This window comes from Aedes aegypti, chromosome 2 (assembly GCF_002204515.2).
Source record: "Aedes aegypti strain LVP_AGWG chromosome 2, AaegL5.0 Primary Assembly, whole genome shotgun sequence".
NCBI classification, from domain to species: Eukaryota; Metazoa; Arthropoda; class Insecta; order Diptera; family Culicidae; genus Aedes; species Aedes aegypti.
This window is the reverse complement of record NC_035108.1, coordinates 196,398,748-196,412,217: the sequence shown is the minus strand read 5'-3', so window position 1 is coordinate 196,412,217 and position 13,470 is coordinate 196,398,748. Positions and strand designations below refer to the sequence as shown.

The 13,470-nt window shown below is 38.9% G+C and overlaps 1 protein-coding gene across 10 annotated transcripts in view; it reads right to left on the bottom strand.

The window, feature by feature from the left end:
* The window catches only part of LOC5578843 (homeodomain-interacting protein kinase 2), a 312,570-nt gene that overhangs the window by 12,844 nt on the left and 286,256 nt on the right, over positions 1-13,470 (bottom strand). For all 10 annotated transcript variants that reach the window (XM_021843605.1, XM_021843610.1, XM_021843613.1 and 7 more), the window contains 4 exons: positions 9,062-9,162; positions 8,717-8,926; positions 8,208-8,654; positions 7,473-8,072 (listed from right to left, as the gene is read on the bottom strand). In XM_021843605.1, coding sequence (XP_021699297.1) covers positions 7,473-8,072; positions 8,208-8,654; positions 8,717-8,926; positions 9,062-9,162 — 1,358 coding nt within the window. The remainder of the gene's footprint in view (positions 1-7,472; positions 8,073-8,207; positions 8,655-8,716; positions 8,927-9,061; positions 9,163-13,470) is intronic.

The window sequence follows — 13,470 nt, the reverse complement described above, 5'->3', positions numbered from 1 at the left end:
TACGTTAATAAAGTTACCTTTAATTTGTTATTTTGTTTACACCTGTGTGTTTCAATACACGAATATGTGTCTCGGACACCCGAATCTCTAGGATGTAACAAATATTTTATTAGAAGATGGAACATGTTTCAAAAAATAAAATCAGAAAAATCATTGTAATTTTCGAAACAAAATTCTTTTTTTTTATTTAAATACCTAAGAAGTTCCTTTTTAAATGAGGTATAGAGAGTTTCAATTAGACGTGTAATCACAGAGATGCGGACAAAACACTTCTGTATGTATGTATATACAGTCGACACTCCACATCTCGATGTTCTACATCTCGATATCTCTCCCAATGTCGATGATTTCTTCGGTCCCTTCATTCTGCATACGATTTATCTCTCCATATCTCGATATCCTCCTCATCCGAGGTTGGTTGAGTGACGATGACGATGCTTCTTTATGTTTCGTCGCCTACTTTTTCCACACCCTCATAAGTGCTACGTATAACGAAATCACCTGGAGGCTTTGTATGTGCAAAAATTCACTTATAAGATGTCGCGAAAAAGCCTTCTACGTACAAAAGTGGAGGCGATATGCGTGCATATATTATGTGATGAATAATAACATACATTGCGAGTGAATAAATATTCTACCGAATTAACCTGCGATGTTATGCGACTTAACTTATGATAACAAATGTTGATTTGACAGCTGCTACGGATTGATTCGACTTGTACGAGTGTACGAGACGAAACAAAATGTACAAATGAACTCAGAAAAAAAGTCTTTTATGCGAGGAAACTCATCAATCTGACGAGTTTATCCACGGTGTTTTGCGGGTTTGATGTAATTAGTATGAATAAACGAGTTGTAACGTGAACTTTCATGCGATTTCAGGTTGTCTGGGATGGAGTTAGGGGTTGGGAGAGGTAGGATTCGCTTGAAGCTGGCGATGGACCCGGAGAATTTAATATTTAATTGTTTTGAATTTAAACTTTTGAATGCCGGCAATCAAAAGAAAGAAACAATGCTGTATTTACAGTATGAACAATATTGTTTTCAAAAATAAATTAAGAACTTGTTTGGTGGCAGTGACATTCTGCTCTGTAAAAAGCAGAGCCGATCCCTCCAAGGTCATCGGAATCAAACGAAAAAAATAAAAATAAAGAAATACGCACATGCTGACGAGTCTCGGAACAAAACACTGTCCAAAACGTAAAAACCGAACGGCCCAAGAAAAAAAAGCCTTTATGCATGGCCAACTTTGTGACAAGCGACCGACTGATCACTGACTTTGTCTTTCGCCCGAATCGAAAAACCAAACACTACTGACGAACTACGCGATGCTTATTCTTATCCGTATAAAACGAAACCGAACAGGATTCCATCTCCTGCTCCCCGTAGGAGAAGCAACAGAATCGAATGACGAAACACTACTTCAGGAGTGGACCTCTAGATTCCGTGAACCGACGATACACATCACAAAAAGAAACAACAAAAATCGAATCATTCCGGTGGTAGCTACCAAAATTGCAACTATTACAATTGCAACTGAATCCCGAATAATAATATGGAACAAACTCACCAAATACTCCAACTAGATATCACTTGGTTATGCCGACGTTTCCGGTTCCACTAAGGGTAGGGTTACCAGACGTACTCTTTTTAGAGTACAAGTACTCTTTTTTGCCTTAAAAATTTGTGTGCTATTCTTTTTTGATAAACGGGCTCAAGTGTACTCTTTTTCAGTTAGTACTGACGATAATCGTCAAATCGAATAACTTGTTGAAGAAACCTTTTTCAATGATAATACAGATAATTCACCGATTTTCGACAAAAACTGTCACACAATCAATTTACTAATTATTTTCAATTAAAAAAATCAACCAAAATTCAAAATCATTTTGTTTCGATCAATTGGGTCCTAAAATGTTTAATGAAATCTTGTTTTTATTCAATAACACGAAAGAGCACCTTACTGCAACTTCTTTAGCAATTTTTTCCGCTCAAATAACGGCTATATCATGTTTAAACTTTAATTTAAAAATTGGGTCCATAAATGAACCTTGACACTTAAGATCATGTTTGACGTTCGCTTAGTCGACAAAAACACCACAGGGGTTTTAGTTCGACCACTGGGGTTGTTCCTATCTGACATTTCGGAAGGGACACGGAAAACAAAATACACCCAAAATTTGAGTTTAAGCCAAGGGGTGTGACAAAATTCAAAAAAATGTTTTTTGGGCTCAAACCAACGGAAAACATTAGAAAATTGAGTAAACATGTGTTATTGGCCTAAACTTAAGCGTTTGGCACTAAAATAGGGACAGGGCTTTAGGACCTTATTCAATCTTATTGAAGCAACTTTTTTTTTATCAAACTTTTTTTTTATAGAAACTTTGTTTTGGCGATGCAATTTTGTATGAACAAAGATGTGAGAATGAAAAGGTTTCAGTTTGAAGTGTAGTATGAGAATCATAAAGAGTAAACTATTAAATCAATCAAGTTTCTAAGCTTCATAATGTTTTAAAAAGTCCTTAATAAAACTTAAATCGAAGACAATGCTTGAGGTTCTTTATAATCCACGTTTCACTCTTCTCAGTTCTTTCGGTTCCTTCACAAACTCAAATTGTTCTACATTTTCTTAAGAATTTTTACAACAAACCTCATTTGAAAGACAATATTATTTTAAAAAATCTAACGACTCTTGGTATCGTAAATATAATTCAAATAATTGACAAAATCGATTCATCTAGAGTCAATGTTCAATATAGTAAGAAAATATAGCATGAGAAAAATAAGAGTTAAATTTTGTAAAATATTTGATGAAAAGTTGAGAGTAGTGTCTCCCTGAAAAACTTAATTTTAATTGAAATGTATGAAAAGTGGCTGTGATTAAAGGCCCAAACGCAATGATAGTGGAACGGCAACGGAAAGCGGAACCGGTTCGCCAGCATGAACTATAGCAATGTTTGTCGACTCAGACTTGGTTCACTTCCGTTCGTTGACAGCTCAGTCAGGACGATGTGTTTCATGCTGGGGAACCGGTTCCGCTTTCCGTTGCCGTTCTGCTATCATTGCGTTTGGTCCTTAAGAATCAAACTTTTTTTTTGCAAGAAAATGTCGAAATTATTAAATAGTAGTGCATTTAAAATTTTTCAAGCTAGGCTAAGTGTACTCTTAAGTACTCTTTTACAGAGTTGAAAAAATGTACTCTTTTCAGTAAGAGCAAATATGGTAACCCTAACTAAGGGTACCTATTTGTTTTCCCACGAACAGCGAAGCTTCGGACGTTTGGCACACTACAACACATTTCTGTTCCGAAAACAGCTCTACCACTCCACGTTTCGAACAAAATTATACACTTAAAACACCTTGCTAACGATTTAAGCTATAACCAGCCATAACTTTTTTATTTCAGCCGAATCAAAAACTGACAAGCACGAGAAAAATAGCAGCAAGATTTTTTAAAACGTCCGTTCCCCATTTTTTCTGGTGAAGATGAAACGAAGCCAAAACTCAAACCCTCAAGAGCACAATTCTAGAAAACCAGACAGCGGCTCAAGCTGAATACTGGGATAGAGTATCTTCGTACCTGCCACACGATATACACATGCAAAAATGGTCAATCGGCAAGGAAAGCTCTCAGTTATTAATAACTGTGGAAGTGCTCATAAGAACACTAATCTGAGAAGCAGGCTTTATACCAGTTGGGACGAAACGCCAGAAGAAGAAGAAGAAGATGCATCTTCATCTTCTGCTTGGGCTTTGATGTGCAGAATAAACCAACTATAGACACTTTTTTCCAAAAAACTGCACCAGTCGAATCTAATAATTTGCTTTCATTGAGATTCTATATATTGCTGTGTGCGTTTGAAATGCAAATATCAAATGCGGGAACACCAAACGCGGTAAGATTTTTCAACAAGGAAGGCGAAGTCTACGATTGGTTTTTTTGTTAGGTTGGCGGTAATATGGAGCATGGTTGCTAAGTATCCTTTGGTTACTTTGTGTTATCGCGTTTGAAGCTCAGTTAGACTGGATTTGCACCTCAAACGCAAACAGCAATATTCTTAGAAGATTCCTTACTCAAATTATATAGCAATTCTTCCTCTTACAAAAATCATTTGGAAAATCCTTTTAATCTCAAAAATAAACTCTAAAAGGGAGTCCCTGGTATGATACCTTAGGAAATCCCTTTGATGGATTTATAAAGAAATATTCTTGAAAAAAATACCAACATTTGAAGGAAATCGCGAATAAATTTATAAACAAATACTTAGGGGAAAATCAGGATAAACCACAGGAGAAATTATTGAAGGAATATCCGGAAATACTGTTGGAAGGGTCTACCCCGTTTGGCATTCTTCTTTTTCTCTGCATTACGTGTTCACTGGTACAGAGCCTGCTTTTCAGCTTAATGTTCTTGTGAGCACTTCCACAGTTATTAACTGAGAGCTTTCTTTGCCAAAGTTTCCATTTTCACATTTGTATATCGTGTGGCAGGTACGATGATACTCTAAACCCAAGAAAGTCAAAGAAACTTCCATTACGAAATGATCCTGGGCCGACCGGGAATCGAACCCAGACACCTTAGCATGGTATTGCTTTGTAGCCGCGGACTCTAACCACTCGGCTAAGGAAGGCCGTTTGGCATATGTAATTTGAAAAGAAAGGTACTGCAGTGATACAGTAGTATCCGGGACTAATAGATGCATCATAAAAAATCATGTTCCTTCTTTTCAAATAACAAAGGCGACCGGCGAAAATAAAAATGATCATCTTACCGTTTTCCAAACAAAATGACAAATGGTTCTTGGCTCTTAGAGCTCCGATTGAGCTGAAATTTTTACCGCAACTAGGAAATAATTTGAAATTTGTGCAGTGAAAAATTCACAGCATGTTGATCACCCACTTTAAAGTTATAGCAAATGCCCCTAGTTTGTAAAAAGGCTAAATTTGTCATTCTGAGTTATATTTGAAACGAAAGGATTTAGAGCAATATACCCTTTGGTAAAAATGTTTGATATAACAAGAGAAACAAGTGGTAGAATAATTTTTTTTCTGTAAAATTCACTTTTCAAAATATATCTTCTTCTTTCTTTTCTGGCGTTACGTCCCCACTAGGACAGAGCCTGCTTCTCAGCTTAGTGTTCTTATGAGCACTTCCACAGTTATTAACTGAGAGCTTACTATGCCAATGACCATTTTTGCATGCGTATATCGTGTGGCAGGTACGAAGATACTCTATGCCCTGGGAAGTCGAGAAAATTTCCAACCCGAAAAGATCCTTGACCGGTGGGATTCGAACCCACGACCCTCAGTTTTGTCTTGCTGAATTGCTGCACGTATACTGCTACGGCCCCTCTTTTCAAAATATATATCAAAACCATAATCCTGACATTTCGTTCAATATGGTGTGAGTTTGTTTATGGCACATACTTCAAGATATTTCCTAGTGGCGTTAGAAATTTCAGATCAATCGGAGCTCTAGGAGTCAAGATCCAAGTTTCCAAACTTGGCCATTTTGTATGAAAAACGGCGAAATGATCTTTTTTTCCGTCGGTCACTGTATCTTAGGCGTTGGATATATTTTTTTTTTTCTTGAAAATGCGCTATAATATCCCGGACAAAATGGCAATCCGTAAAGAAATTAATAAGATATTAGTTACGATCACGAGCAATTTCTCAACACCCATTTGTTCAATGGCACGAATTTGATCAAATTCAATGTTTCGTCTATAACATCGAATGGCAATTATGCGAAACGACTTTCATGCTAAATGCCATGTGGCATTATACCAGACGGGGTAGACCCGTGTCTTGTAAGTACTTTGGAGAAATCCAGAAACAACTTTTGGATTGTTTCCTTAAGAAACTGGACGAAGAATTCGTGGGAGAATTCCTGGAGTATTTCTCGAAGTGATCTTTGGAAACAGACTGATTATACTTTATTAAACATGTTATGACGCACTTTACCGTCAACCCTTGTAATTTTGGTCAGGGCTTAACGTTATTTTTTCGAAAATAATGATACAGTTTTTCCCATAAATTCTCAATCAATGATGAAAAACTCTCCACTTCCTTCCAGGACAGAAGAGTTTGCTCTGTTCATAGAATCCTCATATTATTTATAATTTATCTTGAAAAACTAGCTTCTCTCCGGAATCCACAGTTTTCTAGTAAAACCCACTGAAATACCAATCATGCCTTAGCAGTTATCAATTTCCTCTCGAAAATGCCTCCTTACGAGAACAGCTGTGAACTAATCAAGCTTGAGCCTTTGCGAACACATCGTGTGTTTCTCCAAAGAATGTTTGCTTTCGATGTCTTGACGAATCGGATTGATTGCCCTGATCTTCTGCGACAAGCGAACTTTTTCGTTCCGACTCGGAGATCCCGCCCACTTTCGTTGTTCTGGACCGCAAGACATCGTACGGTATTTGGACAAAATCACCCGATGGAAAGATGCTTTAATTTGTTAAATGTTGATGTTATTGACTTTGATGTGTGTAGAAATAAGTTTAAAGTTAGAATAAGATTATTACATTAAATAAAGACCAATACAGTCTGTACAGCAATGCTGAAGACGAAGTGAAATAAATAAATAAATAAATAAAGTTCTCTGTATCTCTAGCATATTTTATATAACTCCTGCTTCCTAGCAGAGCAGAAAGTTGCTACTAGAATAATCAGGTTTCTAATGGAAGATTCCTCGTGTAACACTCGAGTTTTTGAGATGTAGAATTGAATCTTGTTTGTTTCATATAAAATGAATGGATTATAGATCACACATATATAACCTATCAAAGATACATTTGAAATCCCCTGCCCTAAAAAAGCATTGGTATATATCAATTAGGGTAAATTGGTATAATGCGCCCCAACCGGGCAATACGCCCCGCTTCATTTTCTAGAGATTAAGGCTTATTTGACACGTAAATATGATTACACACCTTGAATATCCGCGAAAAACTGATATTGCACATATAAGATCTTTGTGAAGTATGAACAATCAATAGAAATACCAAAAATATCGAAAATTAGCTTTTTGGCGTAACATTTTGGGTCCGATAGGGAAGCCTCGTTGTAAATGAAGCCCATCCTTTACTATTGTACTTATTACATAAACTTTTACCGGAAGAAGACTGCTAATAGACCCTTTTAAGCTTAGCAAGTGATGGAATTCTCCTTGAAAACATTTCTACAGCGCTGCGGAACTTTTTCTACGGGAGGGGCATATTGCCCGGTTTGTTTTGAAACGTCAAGATTTGGACCATTTACAGAAAACGTCTTGTACTCTTTTTAGAAGTTACCTGGCAAGAGAAAGTTGCATGCAGAGCATGACCAACTAAGTCAACAACACTTTGACTCCAATAACAATAGAGGTAATCCATTTTCCACTGCAACAGAGCAATTTTTCGTTAGGTGGGGGCGTATTATACCTGTTTACCCTAGTTATGCATAAAAAATTGAAAAATGCTTACACAAGATGGTGCACCGGTGATTCCTTCTTCGGCTCGGGATGCCGCGTTTGTATGTTGAGATGTGGCTTCGGGTAGATCTCCTCCACGTTGAGAAACGGCGCCGAGTCGACGATCAGCGAGTGCGGTCCGGTTTGCTGTGACCACGATGGCACAATTGCCACCTGGCGCCCACTCTGCGGCCAGGCAACGTTCGGTTGAACCGCATTGGTCAGCAGCATCCGCTGGCCGGATGACGGTTCGACCATCGACACAGGAACAGGAACATTGACGTACTGCTGTGGCGGAACCTGCAGTGGAGGTTGCATCGAGGTGCCCCCAACAACGACGTGCTTTGTCGGACTTGGCATCGTTTGATACCCTGGAGGACACAGAATGCTAGACACCAACTGATGCTGGAAAGCATCCGGCCGTCCGTTACTGTACTGACCACCGACATTCCGACCCCGATAGATCTGATACAGATGGTTGTCGTAGGTTGGTCCACGCTCCCGCACGATCCTCTGCACCTGATTGTTGAACGTGATGGTCATGTTCTCGGTGGCATTCGGTACGAAGTTTGTCACCAGGGTGGCCGTCGTCGGCTGAACGCTTAAATTGTAACTAGAAATGTTAGGAAGAGAGCAAACATAAAACACAAACATTTTAGACGCCAACAGTAACGCAGGGTGGTATGTGCGTTGGTACAACACAATTTAGGAGGTTTATTCCAGAGAGATGTGTTTCAGAAATACGTACGTGTGAATCATTGAGTCCGTCCTTCGGCACACCTCCATCATCTGGACGGACGCTTTAACGTTGTTGCAGTGGGCGTAGTCTACCAGATGTGCCAACGTTGTGAACGGATGATTCAGCGCTTCACCCGGTGTTATCCTCCGTTCTTGATCGATCGTCAGCATCCGCTTCAACAGATCGATGAACTCCCGTCGGTCAGTCTTTTCTGCTAGCAACTGGCCACCTTCAATGTCGGTTGGCACATTCACCTGCCCGATATCATCCAGACAGTTGAAGATGTACTTTCGAGCCTCCTTGCTTTTGTTGTTGGTTTCCGCCTCGTGCTCTTCCGGTGTCTTCAACCGCCAGAAAGGATAGGTGGAATCGACATCCCGGTAGAAAAATTTGGCCGTTTTACTGGCGCTATTCAGCATGTGTTCGGTTGGGAGACCCTGTGTCTGCGATATGTACCTGTTGATGTTGAATTTGAAATTAGAAGATTATTCTTTATTTCAGCGATTCTAGCGTATTACCTGATTTGATCATATTCAGAGGAACCGGGGTACAGGGGCCACCCGAGAAACAGCTCCGCCACGACACATCCCAGCGACCACATGTCGATGGCCTCGCAGAACGGCAACCCGAGGATAATTTCCGGCGCCCGATAGTAGCGCGACTGCAGGTACGTATTGCACACCGTTTTGCTGACGTGAGACGCCGAACCAAAATCGATCACCTTTACCCTACATTTGTTTGTTCCGAGCGAAACGAAAGTAGAACGGACAAGCAGAAAGAAAGAAGAAGAAAATTAGAACGGATATAGTATTTCATTAGGGCATCACCGCGCGCTCCCGTAACACGGAAGTGCCGACTCTCACCTGTACGGTTGCCTAACCGGGTCGACCAACATGATGTTTTCGGGCTTCAAATCGGCGTGAATCAAGCCAAGTTGCTTCAATTTTAACAACGCCGTTAAAACCTGCAATTAGAAGGTGGGGAAGTGAAACAGAGCATTGAGAAAATGGGTAACAACAATTAAAAAGGTTATAGAATAGGCGGTTTCCAACTTCCGAACGGTGGCAGCGCAATGTTAACATTGAAGAAATGGCGCATTACTTAAGGGAAACGGTGGAAGTTTTGTGCACTGCATATTTAAATTAAATTTATTCAACCGGATCCCAAAAACCGCTAACTGTGGATTACCGATACTTGTTTTGTGTGCTCCACTAAATTGTGTTACTATTTAGGCAAATTGAAATTCATGCTCCGCATTGCTTTTTTATATCGACTGCACTAACAACCAGATAGAGGTAGGTATATCCCCCATCATAATCAGTCGCCGCGTGGATTTGAATATCAAAACCTGAAATAAATTAATGTGCGTTGCTTTTCATTTAATATGTGATCAAAGCACACAAAACCGCGAGACCTGTGTCGTCGTGTCGTGTCACGCTCTCATTGTTCGGTGGAATTATATTTCACGCGCCCACAGCTTTTGTTTTAATTTGTGTCGTCAATGTGTTACAATGAAGCATTGATCAGGAAGGTTCTCTGAAATAGTGTTTGATGTTTGCATAGAAATGATGCAGCAGGGCTTTTGGGTTTATGGTTTTAATGACAAACATTTAAAGCTAACTTCAGTCACGTTACATACGTGGAAGTTCAAACCTACATACTCAACATTATTATGTGTGCTCTTGAAATGCCAAACCAAATTTAACCTAAAATCCATTTAACTACAATTTAAATCCAATCAAAAACCAATTCAAATATATAATCTAAGTTCAAATTGAATTTTATCCTATTCAAATCTAATTCAAATTCAATACACTCCAAATCAAATTTAAATCTATCCTAGATCCAATCCAATTTCAATAAAAATCCAATTCAAATCAAATATAAAAATAACCCAATCCAAATCAAATTAAATCTAAATCCTACCCAAAATCCAATCCAGAGCCAAATATCCAATACAAAATCGAATCCAATCCAAATTAAATTTTAATCCAAATCCAATCCAAATCCAATCCAAATCCAATCCAAATCCAATCCAAATCCAATCCAAATCCAATCCAAATCCAATCCAAATCCAATCCAAATCCAATCCAAATCCAATCCAAATCCAATCCAAATCCAATCCAAATCCAATCCAAATCCAATCCAAATCCAATCCAAATCCAATCCAAATCCAATCCAAATCCAATCCAAATCCAATCCAATCCAAATCCAATCCAAATCCAATCCAAATCCAATCCAAATCCAATCCAAATCCAATCCAAATCCAATCCAAATCCAATCCAAATCCAATCCAAATCCAATCCAAATCCAATCCAAATCCAATCCAAATCCAATCCAAATCCAATCCAAATCCAATCCAAATCCAATCCAAATCCAATCCAAATCCAATCCAAATCCAATCCAAATCCAATCCAAATCCAATCCAAATCCAATCCAAATCCAATCCAAATCCAATCCAAATCCAATTCAAACCCAAATTTACTTGATTGGCAATCGAATATGAATTTGGTATCCTCCATCTACTCCGTAATTGATCGGAACTAATAAGAATTGCACTTCGATCCAAATTAATAATGGATGGGACTTTCCGTTTATTGTCTAAGTAAACATTTTAGCAGATCTCATATTATAGATCAATGGATGGGGGAGGAATATTAGTGTGTAATGATAGTTGCTTCCCGAGACCGAGAATACCTAATTGCATCTTCACAATCATCACAGAAAGAGTGTTGATTAGTGAGGGAGGAAAAAGATCTGGAAGTCACCTTTGGTCGGTGATGCGATTCATGGATAACGACTCTTACTTTAAACTAGTTTTCATTTTTGTCTCGCAATGAAAATATATTGGTAGAAAATTAAGAAAGTGTGTCGATATTCATAATGTCGAACTGTACAAAGGTTATTTTAGTCATGACGAAACAGGAACAGGAATAAGGGTTTATGTCGACACTTGTAGTGACGATTCATCCAAAGCTTGTTTGAAAATTACAGAAACGTAATGTTGCAAGGATAAAAATGTGTTATCATAAACATGAAACGAGCTCACCATTTGGTAATCCATCATCGACTGAACACGAGTATCTTTTCGCACTCGAACAACGCAAACCGGACACGATTGATCTAGTTTCCGTTGCTCCTCCCACAGGAATATACAACGGAATGAAAAAACAACACACTACGCTTTATTAGCATTTTTCAATTAAATTTACATGATGGAAACACTACATACAAAACTAAAGTTGCTCAAAATTTGAATCATTTTACATTAAAATCAAAAAAGTTGAGACTTTTTGCGAGTGTTGCAGTTTTAACGGGAACAACCTTTATGGCTGCAACTCAGATTATGCTGGAATAGCAGAGCCTATAGCGTGCCGACCAAGATGCTACAGAAGGTGGTTTCCTGTTATCGTCTAAGGGTCAGTCTGCAGATTTTTCCCTTGTAAAAATGTAAAAAAATGATATCCAGCAGGCGCTGACTTTCAGCTAATGACTGCGGTATTTCTCATCAAACGCTAAGCTGCAAGAAACCTATCTCTATCCCAGTTGCGATATAAGAGATGTAGGGATTGAGAGGGGTACTAGAGAAGATAAAAACTAAGCAGAAGGGCATATAGTTTGAGTAACAAGGAAAACCTAAGCAAACGGGAAGAGACGAATGACACGTCAGTCTTGTAAAGTGTTTCGAGCGATGAAGTTGCGCTAGAATTGCTCCTGTTGCAATTCGGCTGATTGAGCCACTAACTTTGTATATGCCGGTTCCTCCCTCCGGACACTACAATGGCACAGTTGGTAAGTGTATTGTGCGCTCCCAAACATTTGAAGCCTCGGCCTGGAACGGAAGACAGAACTTGAGTCGATGCTGATTGCTGTTTATTTTCGTTCAGGGTGAGTCGTCATATTTTCGGCACTAAACGGAAGACATGTGTTAATTGTTGATTTTATGCTAGATTGCTGTGATGGAGTTACGATAAAAGTATTTTAAAATATGTTTTGTTGCTTGAGTGAATTTAAATGTTCGATAAGATTTTACTTCATTTTATGTTTATGAACGATACAGCGTAATGTAAATAACTAACTTGGAACATAATCATAAAACAGTATTGTGACAGCGACAGTGAAATACGTCAAGGCAATGCATGAATTCTCCTGAGAGGGTAAATCAATTCCTCCGAGAGGGTAAAGTAACACCCCCGAGAGGGTAAAGTAATTCCCCCGAGAGGGTAAAGCAATTCCCCCGAGAGGGTAAAGTAATTCCCCCGAGAGGGTAAAGTAATTTCCCCGAGAGGGTAAAGTAATTCCCCCGAGAGGGTAAAGCAATTCCCCCGAGAGGGTAAAGTAATTCCCCCGAGAGGGTAAAGTAACACCCCCGAGAGGGTAAAGTAATTCCCCCGAGAGGGTAAATCTATTAAGAGTGACGAATATGGAATGAGGAGCAAGAAATGAGAAATGAAGAGTGAGGAATGATAAGAGAGGAATAAGATGTGAGAAGTGAGTAAAAACTAGTGAAGAATGAGGACTGAGAGATGAGAAATAAGGAATTAGGAGTGAGGAATAAGGAATGGGGGGTGAGTAATGACAAGTGAGGAGTGAAGAATAAAGAATGAAGAGTGAGGAATGAGGAGTGAGGACTGAGGTGTAAGTAATGAGAAATGAGGAGTTAGGTATGAGGAATGAGGAGTGAGGATTGAAGAGTGAGAAGGGAGGAATAAGGTATGCGGAATGATGAGTGAGGAATGAGAAATGAGGAGTGATAAGTGAGAATTGAAGAGTGAGAAGGGAGGAATGAGGAATGAAAAGTGAAGAATGAGGATTGATGAGTAAGGAATAAAGAATGAGAAATGAGGAGTGAGAAGTGGGGAGTGAGAATTGAGAAGTAAGGTATGTGGAAAGAGTAGTGAGAAGTAGGAATGAATGGGAAATGAGGAATGAAACATTTTTCATTCTCTCATTACTTACTACTAATGGGGAATGAGGAGTGAGGTATGAAGAGTGATAAGTGAGGAATGAGGAATAAGGAATGATGAGTAAGGAATAACGAATGAGAAATGAGGAGTGAGAAGTGAGGAAGGAGAAATGGGAGGTGAGGAGTAAGAATGAGGAAAGAGGATTGAAGAATGAGGAATGAGAAATGAGAGACGATGAATGGAAACTAAGGAATGAGTAGTGAAGAGTTAGCAATGAGGAGTAAGAAATGAGCAACGAGGAGTGAGAAGTGTAGAACGAGGAAAGAGGAGTAAGAAATAAGGAATGATTAAAGAAGAATGAGGAG